Source organism: Stegastes partitus, unplaced genomic scaffold (genome assembly GCF_000690725.1).
Source record: "Stegastes partitus isolate 25-593 unplaced genomic scaffold, Stegastes_partitus-1.0.2 Scaffold191, whole genome shotgun sequence".
NCBI classification, from domain to species: Eukaryota; Metazoa; Chordata; class Actinopteri; family Pomacentridae; genus Stegastes; species Stegastes partitus.
The window spans coordinates 654,489-671,510 of NW_007577922.1; the positions used below are offsets into that span (position 1 = coordinate 654,489).

The 17,022-nt window shown below is 42.5% G+C and overlaps 1 protein-coding gene across 1 annotated transcript; it reads left to right on the forward strand.

Moving 5' to 3' along the window:
* The first annotated feature begins 10,291 nt into the window (after positions 1–10,291).
* Positions 10,292–16,743, forward strand: metrnla (meteorin like, glial cell differentiation regulator a). The gene is made up of 4 exons (XM_008280401.1): positions 10,292–10,671; positions 12,320–12,708; positions 15,730–15,789; positions 15,940–16,743. The coding sequence occupies exons 1-4, from the start codon at positions 10,574–10,576 to the stop codon at positions 16,251–16,253; spliced, it is 861 nt and encodes a 286-aa protein (XP_008278623.1). The 5' UTR covers positions 10,292–10,573; the 3' UTR covers positions 16,254–16,743.
* The last annotated feature ends 279 nt before the right edge of the window (positions 16,744–17,022 follow it).

The following is a 17,022-nucleotide window of genomic DNA, read 5'->3' on the forward strand; positions in this document are numbered from 1 at the left end:
GCTGATCCCGCAGCTGATCTGGCAGCGACGGCCTTCTTGTTCCACTCAGTCAGCACATCAGCCACTTTCAACTCCGTCCAGGTTACTAAAGACAGGGAGATTAATCCTCTCTCTCCGTTCAGCGCCACCTGCTCAGACCCAAAAATAATATCATGATGTGGACGGGGTCTTTCTTCATAGTCTCAGTCTGATTCAATGTGAGTGTAATAATCCTTGCAGGTGATTTTATCCCAGATGTGCTGTAGACTGCTGAAGCTTATTTTCAAGTTTTTAATAAACCATTTAAGCATTACGTGTGTCTCGAGAGGAATGGTTAGTGACTAGATGTCTTTCTGCACATGCCAGAAGTTAATGGTTTACTGGGAGGCCATTTCCACCAGTGCTCTCTGGTTACCAGCTCAATTCAAAATGGTTCTTCGTTTCACCACAGGCTCTGCTGGCACACTGCCTGATGTGACCTCAGGATGAACGCAACATACAGACCTAACAGGTTATTTGTGGTCCGTGCTCTTTATTAATGCCGTGCTTCGTGTCTTGGCGTGCCTGCGTTGTTTTTCTCACATGGCACTGCAAAACAAAAGAGAGAATTTAGCAATGATTTTGGAGTATTGCTTAACCAAACAGCAGTGTGTTTTTATTTTCATCCCGAAGATGATCCCTCAACGGCGAAAAAAAGGAACAATATGATGATGAAATGTGTTCATTTTACACCCTAAAACAACCGGCATGCTTGCTGCTAGAAAGGTCAAAAAAATGCACATAAAACAAAGCTTGAACAAACATTCCCCAGTATGTCTGCTGAGCACGTTACTTTTTCACTGTCTTGAAGTGGCATTTCCTCTAAAACATGTCTGAGTTTCAGTTTCGCAGAGTTGAGGTACTGATGAAACCTCGAAACCACAACTCAGGAAGAAGAAATTAAACGAGGCACTGAAACCTAATCTAATATTCTGCATATTTAGTCTGCTCAGAGCTGATAGAGGACCATTTTAGGTTAAGAGACGACATACTTTCTGTGACCTTACGGGAAGAGGAAGAAGCTCTGACAGCTTGGTAGATTGTTGTTTGTTGAAATACAGTCTTATCAAGCATTAAAGATAAAGATGAATCATATTTGAAATAATCTTATCTAAGAGACAGTAATGCGTCACAACAACAAAACAAGCTGTAATGTATTAAACAGTGGTATACCTGCATGTAGCGTCTTGATTTACATCAAAAGACCTAAAAATTGCACAACAGTAAAAATGTTAAAAAGAAGAACTCGTCATTTTAACTGATGTCATAGCTGGTCGGATTATATAGAACTGTTAGTCATGAGTTGGAAACCCTCAAGAAGAACTATTTGTCTTCTTTTTGACGTTTATGTAGTCCTTAGCTCTGCATTTTCTGACCCTTACCTTTCCTCAAAGGCGACCAGCTGTCACCAGCTTGTGAATCCGCAAACGAGGCCAGTATCACCTTCGGAGCAGACCACACTAGTGTCGGAACTCCAGGTTTCCGAAATCCAGCTCTCGTTACATGCAAAATGAGATGCATTGAAAGGGGTGCCAGCGGATCCTACAGACCCCTCTGTATCTCCGCTCCAAGAACCAGACCACTGGGTCGGAATTTCCATAAAGAGCCATCATGCTTCGTTTATACCAAGATTTGACTGATTGTTTTGTTCTAAATAGTTTGATGGCTGTTTCTCCAGGCAAACCATGTGCATATAAAAAAAAAAAGAAAAAAACTTTGCATGTGGATAAACACAATAGGCCAACTGTTCTCCTCTCTTGCATTTCCTCTTCTTGTTCTTTCTCCTTATATAAAATCAGGAGGTCGTTAATGTGTACAGAATTGTACTAAAGTGGCCTGCTGGGTGGCTGTGTCAGCTGTGCAGTGGGGCAACAAATGTTCAGATTCTTTACTGAAGTAAAACAAGCAACCACGCAGTGTGAATGTTCTCTGTTAAAATCAAAAAGTAAGGTAAAAGTGTAAATGTAATATCAGCAAAAGTAAAAGTATGTATGGGATTATTATGCACTATTATAATGCTGGTAAAGGCTTATTTGTGTAAACCTTTTTATATTAGGATCACATAGGTTGTGCATAATATAAAGAAATCCTCACACTACTTAGTAAATGTTAAATCTTTCAGTTGTGAGTGATGACATTACACTTCAGAAATAAGGTAAAAAATCCTAAAGAAAACACAAAATAAGGAGAAGAAGAAAATCACACCATATTCTAGAAAATCCATTAAACTGATGGACATTTTCTCACCACACTAGCAGACCTTTTAGTACTAGTTAAAAATATTAAATTATAACACACAGAGGGCACAGTATAAAAAATGTAAACCAACAATCTAACTAAAGCTGCCTGATGAATGTATTGCAGTAGAAAGCTTAAGCAAATGTTATTTATTAGTTATTCATGTCCACCACTGGAGCTGTTGTTCTTTGTCTTTCTTTATACATCACTTTACAAAGCAGACCAACAAGTGTGCGTATGGTTAAGTTTTCTTCACTTTACTTTTCATCCAGAACCACATGGATGAAAACCAGGAGGCACATCCTCAAAGATTTCCTCCTCTAAGTGTAAAGAAGCAGAAAGCAAAAACATAACCTCAACCGTCAATTGAAAATGCGCAGGACGTTTGGCTGAGCCTCACATTCCCCCGTCACATCATTGCGTTTCTGATTGAACACAGGCGACATTACCTGCAATGTTAATAAAAGGACGTTTTGCTTTTTTCTGTCGCAGCAATCTGAAACTCGGCTCATGAAAAAGAACAGCTGGCATGTATGAAATCAATATTATTCTGGTAATCGAATGTTTAAATGTCCTGCTGAAGAGACAGAAGTCTTGCACGTTATTGATGCCAGAATCTGTGAGGAGACAGAGCGAGCTGATCTCCTTGTGTGAGCCAAAGAACTTAGGAATTAACAAAGGAAGCTGCTCCTGCTTCTTCCCTCCCACCCCCACGGTCTCTGAGTCTATCATGGCTGTCACCCAGCATCAGCAGGCCTAATGGCTGAAGCTTTTTGTGTACAGCATCCTGGACTGATCGAGCAAATCGAAGAATGAGCGTACCCCTCAAGGAAACTCTCATGTCACAGGGCCATGAAGAAGAAGAAGGGACGCGGGCCAGAGGAAGCCATGAGAATCAGATCACCGAAGCTAATCTGCTGAGCGGAAGTCGTCCTGTCTGCGGTGGAAAAAAGGGTGCTTTAAACTTACACACAACTGCTTTTACCTCGAGTGAGTCAGTTTCTGTGTTTTTATTGCCAAGTTATGGTCCTCATGTTGGGTTGCTGATAATCCTCAAGCCTCACAACCACCTGGACCTGCAGGCCTAATTCATATCTTTGAAATCCAAAGTTAAATTCACTTTAATCGTGCTGCTGCTTTGGTAACAGTTGCCCACCTGCTAGGGCGAGTGCCCTGTCAGAACGAGCTGTGACCCAAATTTTTCTTCTGCGCTGTAGTTCCTCTGGTTCCTGTGCGCTGGTGAGGGAGGGATACGCTGATAGCACAGTGATGGGAACAAGTTGGAGGCATGAATGGCTAATTCGGCATGAACTTGACAATGTCACTGTGTTGAGGCCTTGGCAACATCTAATCTCCTCTACCACTCTTCACCAGGAATGCAGCTATGACATTTTCCGGCTTTCTCCACTTTGGCCTGTCGCCTCTTTGTATTTCAGTATGTTTTCCTCTCTCTCACAAGCACATGAGCTATACATCACCGCCAGGGCTGAAACAAAAGACAGTCTTTGTCTTTGCACGCTTGCAAAAACTTCAGGGAATTTTTGAGTGCGATGCTCCAGTTGCTGCATACTTCAAATATGTCACTTTCCTCCCACATATTTTCACACTGACTGGACTTTTACTACCAGCAGAACAACCACTGACCACGGCTGATGATTGAGACACAGGTTGGGATGAACACAATGTCCTTCACCGTGTTGTCTAAACAAAAGAAGAAAAACCTGGCAAAGGTGTTAGAAGCGAACACCACGTCTGCCTTCAGATACGACTGGCACTCTCAAAATGACAGGCCTCCTGTTTACTGGGAGGAATGTCATGCAGGTTTGAGCTCAGCTGCATTTCTGACTGTCTGGAAAGAAGCCAGCGAGGGATGTTGACAGGCAGACGGCCTCTCGATGGTATCAGCGCCTTCCAATCTGCTTGTGCATACCACAAAATATCGGACATGCTTGTGTGACTTGCAGTTTACAGTTTATCTGCCTGAGATAGCGAGTTTCATGCAACAGGTTGAGACTGGCTCCGAAGAAGAACAGCAGTTTATTCATCCAACTGGTTCTCTGAGCAGGAGGTCTAAAACTGAGGAGAAGGTTGTTGAAAATTAACTCCAGCCAAATGGATAAATAAACCCAGAGCAGAAAAAATACCTCAGGGAACAATAGGTTTGTTCACTGTACTACAAAAACAGTTCTCTTAACCATTTAATCACAGCCTGCTTTCTTGCTTTACCAAATGCAAACAATTAAGAAAAAAAAAAAAAGTTGAGAGGAAAAAAAAAGGACAAATGGCACACACCCAGGTCCAACACATGCAAACACATAAAAATCACGTCCTGTCAGCAGCCTAATCTGCTTTATTGCTGCTTTTTCACCTGGAGGCTAGCTCAAAGCATAAAAGTGAGCCTCACTCAGCAAGAGTTTAGGACAACAGGCCTGAAAAAAAAACAAACCTCCCCTCCCCCCAAACCTTCAGCTGCCTCCCCCCCTCTCTGCCTCCCTAAACTTCCCTATCCCAGGATACATAACACATATTTACCAAACGCACCTAATCCTCACTTTTAAACTGCACATCAATGCATCTCTGTTAAACGCAGGCATTCCTCTGCCAAGTTTCAATCTAAAAACCAACAGTAAGAGTGCACTGTATGATTAACTGTCTGCTTTCCAGCCTCCTGCAATATGTCAATTGATTTGTTGCCCCTCCAAACCCCCGCCATCAGCACGACTTCTGACAGGTGGAGAGTGAGAGCTAAACCTGCTTCCTTTGAGCTGTGATCAGAGGGGAAAACAACCAACACTGGCGGCAAGTGAGCAAGCAACTGCAAAAACAAGACGAGGGCAAATGCGCAGTTTTTGAAAAGAAAAAAAAGATCCTATTTGTATAACTTTTAGTCATTCTAACCAGGCTATGAGGGAGGTATGGATCCAACTTCATGGTGTCAGATTAATGGGTTGATCCTGTATTTTGGTTAAAGGTTTAGCCTATGATAAATCCAAATTGTTAAAATGCTCAACACACTTCCAAAAGGCCAATGGTGGCATTTGGAAAAAATTTCTTTGACAGACAGTCTAAAACTCAAAAGAAAATCAGCAAATCTACCCATTTCTTAAGCTTGCATCAGCATATATTTCACTTTCCTATTTGATCATTTGCATCTCTGTTTATTATGTAATCCTCTGAATCCTTAGAAAATAGCAAGCAAGCTTTGGGGTTTGGCGTAGGTTTGGACTAGCAGTGCAGGTGTCATTGTGACGGATCCTCACATATCCTGCCTGGACACGTTTTGTGTTTCTGTTACCTCATCAAGAAGTAGAACTTCCCAGACAACCTGTAATACGACAAGGAGTACACAGTAAACTGAGCACACACTCACCAGCCAAACGTCTAATCCAGATGACACAAACAAAACTTGAAAAGTTGCTCAACGTCTGGAAAGATGGTGGAGGGCTTGTGCAACTTTATTACAGGGGGAACTTTACAGTCAACTCAAATTAAAAGCCTATCTGCACATCCATCTGAGGTTTGTGGGGGCCCTTTGCTGGCACGTGGCCCGAGCCGGGGCACGTATGTCGGGTCAGTAATGCCAACACGACAATCACCGACGAGCTGCAACCAATTTCAAGTCCTAAGAAACCAAAGAGGAAAAGTAGCAGTTACAAACTGTGCTGGTTTTCCTCGTCAGACGGGTTTCTTTCCCATGCCATCCACACAGAAAAAAAAAAAAAAAATCCTGCTCAGAATGAATCGTTGCCCAGAATCCTTCAGTGGAGTGATGAGTAGTTTATGTTTACAGATGCACAGAGTAGTAACGGCCCTCGCTGCTCTACAAGTCCCTGCAGCTCTTGTTGGAATCGGAAAGAGAGCTACGTGTAATGAAGTTCAAATGGGTTGAATTTGTGTGTTAACAAGTTATAAAGCAACTGTCAAAATGACTTAATCACATTATTCGATAATGATTTCATTATTTCCATTTTCCATCTTTATTGAGGAGTAATTTTAAACCTTGGAGCCCCTGACGATATTCATAGACATTATGCACAGAATTATAAACATGTCAGTTTGTGCTTACTTGAGTGATTCATTTATTCTTTCAGTATCTGAACATGTCTGAAGGACCACAGAGAATTTTAAACCACCGCTGATACATAGCCCGTTTCAGTCCTCAGATCTCTACATATTGTACATCTGCTGAAAACTACTGAACAATACAGCAAAACCTGAGTACAGTTGACTTGAGTGCACTGTAAAATGTGTACCTGAGCTGTAGCTTAAATAAAGTACTGTTTAGAAAAAGCATCGCTTCGTTTTCTGTGTTGGTGGTGGCAGTTTACTTTTGTGGATTCTGTCAACTTGGAATTACTTTTTGCCCCTTTAAGATGCTACTTTAATTTCAGAAAAAGTGTGAAACGTAAGTTAAATACTCCTCTCGTGCTGTTTGTCTGATGTTACAACGTCCATGTTTCTCCAAGTTTTTCTGCTGCACCCCACGTGCATTTTCGCCAAATCAAGAGAACGCTAATGCTAATGACAAAATAGTGTTTCACTTTTTATGCTCGGGTAAAGCAAATACTAAAGTGAGAAAATTAAATCCTTCAAGTTGACTTTCCTTAAAGTAAAGTTGTGCGATGCTCATTTAAAGAGGAATCAAATGATTTAAGCACATCTAACTGAAACTAATGACATCAGTATTACTTATTAACTTTATTTGGATAAACTTATTTCAGTTGTGTTTTACCAGTTAAAGCAATTAATTGAAGTTGATCCAACAATTGCCTTTTTATCAGTGTAATACTGCTGCAGTTAACCTAAATCCAACTTTGTAGAGAGTACTCATTAATTATGTTCAATCTGCTTTGATCTCATTCCAAAGCTGTAGCCTCCATTTTTGCGGTGGCAGTTGTTTTTCAAATCAGATTTCTGTATTTTTAATTTACAAACAGCTGCCATAATGATTGCAGCTTTGTTTCAACAACGTACTGACATTTGAAAACTGCTTGAAGCTAATTGTGTCTATGCACCTTTCCTTTAAAAGAGCATTGTTTTCCTCCTTCCTTCAGTATGATTACGGCATTCTGTAAAATCCAGATTTGAATTTCAAATTCTTCTCCCAACACACAAAGCCCTTAATGACCCAGCTCCATTGTATCTTTAAGACCTTATTGTACCGTATTATCCCAATAGAGCACTTCACTCTCAGAGTGCAGGCTTATTTGTACTTCCTTGAATTTCCAAAAGCGGAATGGAAGGCAGAGCATTGACCTATCAGGCTGCTCTGCCTTGGAATCAGCAGCAGTTTGGGTTTGAGAGGCAGACACCCGCTCTGCTTTTAAGGTTAAGCTTAAAACTTTCCGTTTCGATAAAGCTGATAGTTAGGGCTGATTTGAGTGACCCTGAACCATGTCTTAATTATGCTGCTATAGGCCTAAACTGCTGGGAGACCTCTAATTATAATCTGAGCACCTCTCCTCAAGGATCCTCCATTTCCCTTTCAATACATTTAAAGGCTGCCATTGAAGGTCATTTTGTGTCTACAACAGTCTGTGTTTTGTCCTCTCTGCAGGTATCTCTGACTCCAGAGCTACACGTTCCTAATGTCTGTTTGCATGGCTCACCACCCTCCTCAGGGTTTTGTTTTTCTGTTTTAAATGTTTTATTTTTAATCTAATTTCCTTTTCTCTCTAACGTTTACTTTTACCCTAACCAGTCCAGATGACCACCCTGACTGACCCGTGCCTGGTTCTGTTGGAGGTTTTTTTCTTGTTAAAGAGGATTTTCTTTTTTTCTGCCCACTGTCAGCTGCTCAAAAGGAATCATTTGAATTTGTAGGTTTCTCCCTAGAATGTAGTTTACTTTACAATGTGAAGAGCTTTGAGGTAGCATAGGATGTGAATTGGTCCCATATAAATAAAACTGAATGGAACTAAATTTGTAGACCAAATCTTGTTGTGGCAAACATTACATTCTATAAGGGGCCTTGTATGCGCTCCTGGCTTTTCAAAGTAAAAAGTTTATCCTGTTTATCCTATGGAGCAAATATTAATTGAATATTGCTAAAATTACACATTCTCCTTCCAGATAAACAGGATGGCCATGCAGGGCTGTTGTCCATTCCATACAACTTTTATGCTGCCTTCAGGTGCTGTCAGAACTTTTACATCAGATGAGTTGCTCAAGTAAAAGATGGAAGGTTGAGATGTTTTTTTTTGGCAAGATCAAACTACTAACCCAACTAAGCTATGTAACAAAGCCAGAGAATGTATATTTAAATTATTTTGTAGTCTCATAATAATCAAGCCACTTTCTGTGGCGATGCAAATTAGTAAACAGTAATTCTTATTGTGCAATTACAAGGGAACACAGTACTTATTTGTGTAATGTCAAGCAAACAACTAACTTACATTTGGAATCATTAAAATGCAAATAATAAACATTTATGGCAGCAGCTGAGTCTCCCTATGAGCCTGTGTTTGATTTCTTTGTATCTCATTATGCTAGAAAATCATCAAAATCTGGATTCTCTGCAATAGTGCCTTGCTGCATTTAAGGGGTGGATGGCTTCCAACTTGCCACAACTTGAAGTCCTGGTTATTGGTCCCGACCCCCCAGTTCTTGCAGTATCACTCTCCACCTAGGACCACTAACAATGAACATGATGCAAGAGTTTATTTTGATCACAGCCTCAACTTCAATGAGCACATTCAGTCTCTGGTTCAATCCTGTTATCTGCAAATCAGAAGGTGAAACCAACTCTCCTCAAAAACATTGCTCAACCACTCATCCACACCCTCATTTTCTCCCACCTGTGCTGCTGCAACTTCATTTTCTGAATGGTGCAGCAATTAACAGCTGATTCAAAACTCATCTGCAACACTGATCACAAACACTGGACACAGGAAGGAAACTCAGAACTCCAGTCCTGGCTGGATTATACTGGCTCAGAAACGAGGACATTTGCATAATATTTTACGTCCTTTCTATTGTTTTATTTTTGCCCTTTTTTTTTAGTTTTTTATTGTCTGTAATCATGTTTATTCATTGTTTAATTTTAATGCTACATTATTGTTTTTTATTGCTTTGTGAAGCACCCTGTAACTCCAGTTTTGAAAATGTGCTGCAGAAACAAACTGTATTAGTGTTATTTACTATTCCTCTGTGAATAATGAATGATCTCACTTGTATCCCTCGTGTTTTACTGTCTTGCAGCTATTAACTCTGAATCAGATTCAGCTTCATTGGCCAAGTATGTGTACACATACAAGGAATTTGACTCTAGTTTTGGTTATTTATTTATTTGTTTTATCCCAAAGTACGCTTCGTAAGTACACAATGCAGGCAACAGGTTAAAGAAAGGAAAATAAGTGGTTAACTATTATGCACATATATATATATGGTGATATGTGTATCAAAAGGTAACCAGATTCTCATGATAAAGGGATAAATATATAACTGTAAGTGATAAACACAGAGTTATTAACACGTTGTATAGATGAGTTAGGTGGACCAGTGCAATGGAGCAGAGAGTCATATAAAATACCATGTGAAAAGAAAGAAGTAAGATGCAATAATCCTTTCTTCACTCCACAGTGAGGAAATTTGCAGGGTTACAGCTCCAAAGAGGAATGTGCAAAAATGTAGGAAACCAAAATAAAGTAGAAATATACAGAACTACGGCTGATATTGCACAGAATTTTCCATATGTAGAAATTCTGATATTCTTTTAATGTGGAAAATTACATCACACAGGGTTAGTTCATATGTAGAAAAGCATTCATCTGCAGCACAATCAGAGATTCAAGGTCTGGAGTTGTTGAGAGTGAGTCATGCATTTGAATAAATCTTTAAAACAATGCACGTTTCCTGCACAACTGAACAAACAGCTCGTTGATATTTATGTTTCGGCGATATTTTTCTACAACAGAATTACTCTAACGCAGCGCTTTCTGCCGTGAAAGCTCGCAGCTCGGAGCCTGAGCCGAGCACGTAAACGCAGCATAGTGATAAACTGCTGTGGATGGGGTGTGACGTGGAGAGCCATCAGGGCTGCTGAAGCGGACTCGGAGCTGAACTCACTCCACATTTTACGCACGGCTGTCAACACCGAGCGCTACGGCGGAGTGCGTAAAGAAAGAAAGAAAGAAGAAGAAAAAGAAGCGCCTTTATTCATCTCAACCTCCCGAGACTTAAAAAATAAATAAAGGAGAAACCCCGGTGGAGCACACGGAGCGGACCGGGGCACATGGAAACGCTATGCGGCTGGAAAGACAGCGGTGGACTTGATCATAGTTTCACTCGAGAGGAGGCAAAGTGAGGCGAGATCAACATGCTCAGCCCGATGCTGGCCTGCGCGCTGCTTGTGCTGCTGCTCTGTCGGATCTCTGCCTGCCAGTACTCCAGCGACCAGTGCAGCTGGAAGGGCAGGTGAGGCTCTCTGACTTATTGATTTTTAATAAGATTAAAAAGTTGAATAAAACGACTGTGATGTAATGAAAGTAGGTGAGCTGCGACCTGAAATGACTGTGACCGAAACTGAGCGGTGAGCGACATGGAGATAGAAATTATAACTAAGCTGGACACAAATGTAGAATTAAAAAAACGAATGGCTTAAACTCAGAAACTAATTTATTTTCTTTTGTTTTATTCGAGAGAGAGGTTTGAGTTTCTGGTGGACCTATGAATGACTGATAAAAATGATTTGATCATAATTGTATAAAACTGTCCTTACTGCTATTTGTAATAATGCCCTTGAATTTAGTGCCATCTTATTCAAGGAACAAATGTTGTCTTTAAATATCAGCTTTGTTTGTTCAAACTTATAAATGTTAGTTATTGCTTTTGTCTCAAGATTACTAGTCTCCACCAAAACAAAAAAAATATTCAAGTGATTATACATACACAGCCCCAGCCTTAAATGCAGCCTTGCTTTGTGCTTTAAAAAAACAGAATCAACAGTTTCTTAAACCTCAGGCAGCACATATTGGAAAATTTCACCTCCCATCAAACATCTGCTGAAATCTGTTTTGCACTTGAGAGCTGCGCCTCAAATAGTGTGGTTTTGTTTTTCATCCTCCAGGAGGGGTAGGCGATACTTTGAGCTTCCAACCAATAATCTGTTGTTCATTAGGGAGACTCTTGACTAATCTCCTTTAATTGCATGCAGAAGTGATGAAGTTAGAAAAGGACTTAATTAGAGGCGTGCTGAGGAGAGCCTGGTTATGGGGCTTCGGCTGCATATGCTCAGCATGTGCCATGAGTTACTTTAGATCTCTGGCGAATTTGAATTTCAGCATCTCATTTTCAGGAAACTGGGCGTTTCTCCTCCAGAGTCAAACCACTAGCTTGGCATGCGCACGCTGGTAGACTGCTGATGGCTTCCTGCCTCTGGCTTTGCCACAGAATGACTGACAGACTGGAGTTTTCAAACCCTGACCAGGCATTAAGTTCTGGAGGGAGTCATTTGGTCATGCTGGCGCCAGAGTCCGAAGTGCTGCCCGGACAAGTCTCTTCCAGTCTCTTTGGTGGCTTGAAAGCAAGGGGAGGTTCGGTGCGTGACCTGCATTTGCACTTGCATGCAGCAGGCCCAGCTACTGTTGCCGCTGTTGTCTGCCCAGAAGCCCCTGTGTCCCTCCATTCATCCATTTCTGCCTCCAAACTCTTCCCAAAGGCAGCCTGCCAGTGGTGCGTTTTGCCAAAGCTCTGGGCGGAACAATGTGGTATGAGGAGTGTGTGTTGGAGCTGAGGTCATTTTGGCTGCTCCGGCTCGTGACTGGTCATGCAGCCAGTCTTGCGCACAGCCTTAATGCTTCACAAGGAATGTGGTCTAATGTCCTTACAGTGTGCCAGGGGTCTCCACCTTGGTCAGTTAATTCATTCTATAAATGACCAGAAAATCATTTTTAGAGTAGTGAATAAATGTCTTTATGCTGTGTGACAGAGAGAGAGAAAAAAAAAAGGTTTACCAGGAGTTTGAAAAACACAGCTTCACAATAAAAGACTGTTGAGCTTCTGTAGTCTTTTCATTGTAGAATAGTCGATGTGTGCTGACTTCTTTCCTTTTCTCGTCTTCCAGTGGTCTGACCCATGAAGGCCACACCAGGGACGTGGAGCAGGTGTACCTGCGTTGCTCCCAAGGCTCTCTGGAGTGGCTCTACCCGACAGGGGCCATCATCGTCAACCTCCGACCCAACACGGTCTCCCCCGCCGCCGCTCGGCTCTCCGTCTGCATCAAACCTTCCACAGACTCCAGTGGCACAAACCTCTACCTGGACCGTAATGGCAAGCTGCGTTTGCTGCTGCGTGAGCAGGACCAGGCTCAGGGCAAAGTGCACTGTTTCAGCATTCAAGAAGGGGCGCTTTTCATTGAGGCCGTCCCGCACATGGACATCAGCCGGCGGATTACAGCATTTCAGTATGAGCTGGTCAGCGACCGGCTTGGAGCAGAGGCACACTCACTTGGTGGTAAGATATATATTTATTATGGTGCTTCTGTATTGGATAAACCTGCAGATAACTGCTGGTATAAAGCAGACTTGCTTTTGATTGATTCCCTCTAGGACTGAGTGTGCTTTGTCTCTGTGGTGTGTGCTGTGCACTAAATGCAGCCATCTACTGGTGGAAACTTTTATTAAGTTGGACTCTAATAGTAGGAAACTCAACTTTTTCTCCAGAATACTGCTAATACTGAAGCCAAAGTCTATTTTTCTTGTCGAATTGTCTGTACATTTTGGTTTTGGAAAAATATATTTCTTGTCAAACTCTCATTTTGAGTATTAAAACATCAAAATCTGAAGCCGTTAGGTCTTTATGTAACTTTAGTTTTTGAGGATAAAACCTTGATATCGCGTCTCAGCTCACTCCACAGCTATTCAGACTGGACGTGCCTTTAGAGGACTATGCTGTAAGCTTTAATTGTTTTTCCTTTTTTTTTTTTTTTTGCTTGGCCTGTGTGTGGAGGGGCACGGCCAAACAGAGGGCCTCCGATGAAAAACAGCCGTCTATTTTCACGCTGCGTACCTGCCAAACCTGCACATTTTCAAGCTGCGCAACTGTGCAAGCGACTGTGTTTTTTTCCACCTAAAGCAAAATAGGAGCAGTATCAGGCCCACATCTGTTTTTACGGCTCTCTGGGTTCACATATCCACATCCTGCGTCATTATCTGGCACGGCAGAGAGAGAGGGAGAGGGTTAAATGTAGAGGAGCGAGCGTGAAGTTGTTTTGACCACATTAGTGTGCTCGGCTGGGCTCTGTAGTATAATCTGGTGCTGTAATGTGGCCTGAGATAGCACTGGGATGATTCACAAAGACAGTGGTCTCGTGTCATCCAAAGCCTCGACTGGTGGATTGATTGCTCCTTTGCCTCTTCTCATCTTCTTTTTTTCCGCCCCGTTTCTTCCTTCTTTCCTCTCCCTTCCTCTTCTCTCTGACCCGCTGTGCTGGGATTGAGTTGCTCACCATCAAGCTGGAATGTATCTCCAACCAGATGTTGGGAGGAACTTCTAGGAGCATATAGGCTTATTTTCCCCCCCACTCCTTTTCTCGCTGTCACTCCCTCAGCCTTCCTTTCAACTCACTTAAGTTATTCTCCTTTTTTTTTTTTTTTGCCCCTCTGCCTCACTATTTCCTACCTCTTAATTTCCTTCTTGTATATTAATCATTCTACTATTTTCCTTTTCATTCCTCTCCCCTTCATATATCTTCCATTTCTCTTCCTGGTTGTTTGAAGTGGTCTTCGTCTGTGCCGAGCTGCATTAGCAAGTTGTGCTCCATTACAGCGGAATGCATCTGGGCCCAGATGTTGCAGGGACACTGTAACGTGCCCCGCCGCCCCTCCTTCCCCACTCCTTCCATCCCTCATCCTTCTCTGCTCCTGTGAAGTGGTTCGTGATCAGAGTGGCGCTGCATGTGCACGGGCCAGAGAGAGATGCTGACTCGGCTCTCAGCCCATTCCTGTGGTTCTGTTTCATGTTTGACATGTGAGCCCTGCTCGGCTCTGCTTTGGAGGGAAGAATAAACACTCCCGGCTTTAGCCTCGGCTCGCTGCTCTGCCTAATGCTATGGCAGTGCGCGGGCTCACTTCAAAGTGAGCTTGCCCTATGCTCCGGGCTCTGGGGCGAGGGAAGGCCTCTCTGAAGTCTCCCGGCGCTCCAGCTGTTCCTACGCCGTCCAGGCTTGTGACTGTTTGACCTCTGATCTCTGCGGTGATGTAGCAGCACCTTGTGCTACACTAGCTGACCCTAAACATGCTCATCCCTCACCCCCGTACCTTCAGACAAGCCAGCTAAAAATAAGCTCAAGCTCCTAAAGATAAGAGGGCAAACCTCTCCTTTTTAACAAGTAGCGTTGCTGGACTTATCCGATGTAACGTCTGTACATTTTCCTTAACTTTATGGTCAGATTTAAGGCCAGTCATGTAAAGTAGGGTGGTTTCCAGCACACTGGATCCACCTGAGTTAACACTCTTAATCATTGTGCCTCTGACTTGCTGGACAGACAACCACTCCTGCCCCACCCTCAGCCCACTGCTGACTAGACACCCCTCCACCTGCTCCTGTGTGCCACTCTGCCACTGAGGAAAACCACAGCAGGTCTCGGGCTAATAAAGGCATTCTGGTTCAGCCAGCCGCAGGACCACCTGAATCAACTAATCATTGACTCGACTGCTCTCATTTAGGGCCCTTTCTCCTGCTATAAAACACTCTGGAGGTTGGCAGGCTGAGTTGCTGCTCTGTTACCACCAATCAAAGAAAAAAATTGGGCAGACCTGAATACTTGGTAGAGTCTATTGCCATTAATTTACTTTTCTTTAAAAAAAAAGAACTCCCACATTCTTATTATTAGAGTTTGCCCTCTCTGTCTTGTGATGTGAGATATGCATGAAATAGACACACTTGCTCCTTATCTGCCTTCTCTCTGATGTCAGTTTCCCTTCAAGGCTGTTAGTTTGATGTTATAGTTAAGTTGCAGTCCCAGCAAGAATGCTGAGTGCTACCAGAGCTCAGGTCACAGATGTAGCCTCGCCTCGTCTTACTGCTCTGCTTATCCTTTTCATCTGGTCCTTGTTTGTCATGGGGTGTCAAGAGGTTCCTGTTGTGGTGGAGGAGCTGACTGAACAGCCCCCATGACATTAAAGACACACGCACATACACTCATCAACACTTTTTAATAAGTAATACTAACAATCTGTTCTGGTGTAGCACTGCTAAATCTTGATCTGCCATTTGTAAATACATAATCATCTGTTTGGATGGAAATCACTGTGACCCTAATTGTCTGTGTGTCAGAAACACATTCTCCAACATGGCTGACCCAGCCACAGTTGTATGTTTGTGTAAGCGGTACTTAACTGGAAAGCTGTGGACCTGTCAACAAGATTTTTATCATGCTGCGTGACAAGTTGTGCCAAAGAAATCATGCGCTTTTTCTGTTTCGCTTTGCTTAACTAAATTTTTTCTCTAAACTTGTTCTCCCTCTTTTTTTAGCACCCTGTCAGCCCTGCAATGATGCTGAGATGCTTCTAGCAGTCTGCACCAGTGATTTTGGTAAGTAACAGTGCTGTTGAGAATTGTAGGCTTCTTCTTGCTGCTGTATGGGACACTGAAATGTCCAATGAAAAGACCATTCTTTATAGCATACAATATATAGTTGTTTACAGTCTCTAAATTTAGTTTTCCTGCTTGTTTTTGTTCCAGTATCACGAGGCAGTATTAAGAAGGTGGACCAGGAAGAGGAGCAAACATCAGTCACAGTTGAGATCAGTCGCCTGTACAGACAGAAAACCCAGGTTTTTGTATCTGGGGGTGTGAGGGTACGGCGCTGGACTGGACGTATCAAGATGCCTCGTCAGTGCGGGGTGAGGTCTGGTGAGGGAGAGTTCCTCTTCACTGGGACGGTGAGGTTTGGGGAGGCCTGGATGGGCTGCGCCCCACGCTACAAAGACTTCCTGCGGCTGTATCATGAGGCGCAGCAGCAGGGGAACAACCCCTGTCACATGGACGTAGACTGACCAGGGTACCGGCCCGCTTTTGAAAACAGAACAAGTCCTCACTGAGTGGGGAGGAGAGCTGAACCAAGCGTTCACGCTGAGGAGAGACTGACAGACTGGCCCGGTGGCAGAGCCTCTCTCCTCTCCTGCTGTTTCGTGACAATGGACGGAGCTCCTGAATGTTGCCGAGCAGCATACTAGTTGTACTCAAAGTTGAACGTGATGCAACGTGGAATGTGTTTGGATTGCCTTTCTCGCACACGAGGAACTGCAAGGTTTTAAATGTAGCAGACCCCATTTGTTTTTTTCTGTTTTTTTATGTGTATAAAATGTGAATGAATATTGTACATTTTGAAGCTCTCCGTGCTTTGTAAAAAGCTTGATGTACAGTTTTGAATTTATTTCTTACGACAGAAATGTATAAAGTGAAAGACTCTTATTTTGTTTAAAAAATGATTTGCAATTTAATGCCTGAACTTAGTGTGTTTTTTCAGGCTGTACAATTGTAATAAAAACAACCCAAAAAAAGCAATTGTTTTTTTTGGTCTCGAGAATAAAAGCTTTTATTCCCTTGGGCAATGCTGACGTCTGTGGTGTTTACCTGTAAAATGAATAACTGACTAAAGCTTCAGTGGATACATTTTAACTTTAGTAGACCCTTCGTATTTTGACTAGTAGGCCAATGCTTATAACAGGCAGGCTTTCTGAAAAAAAAAAATCTATTCAGGGATTAATTGATTTAATGCCTTTTATTATTATTATTATTATTAGGGTCCGAGCACTAACGGTG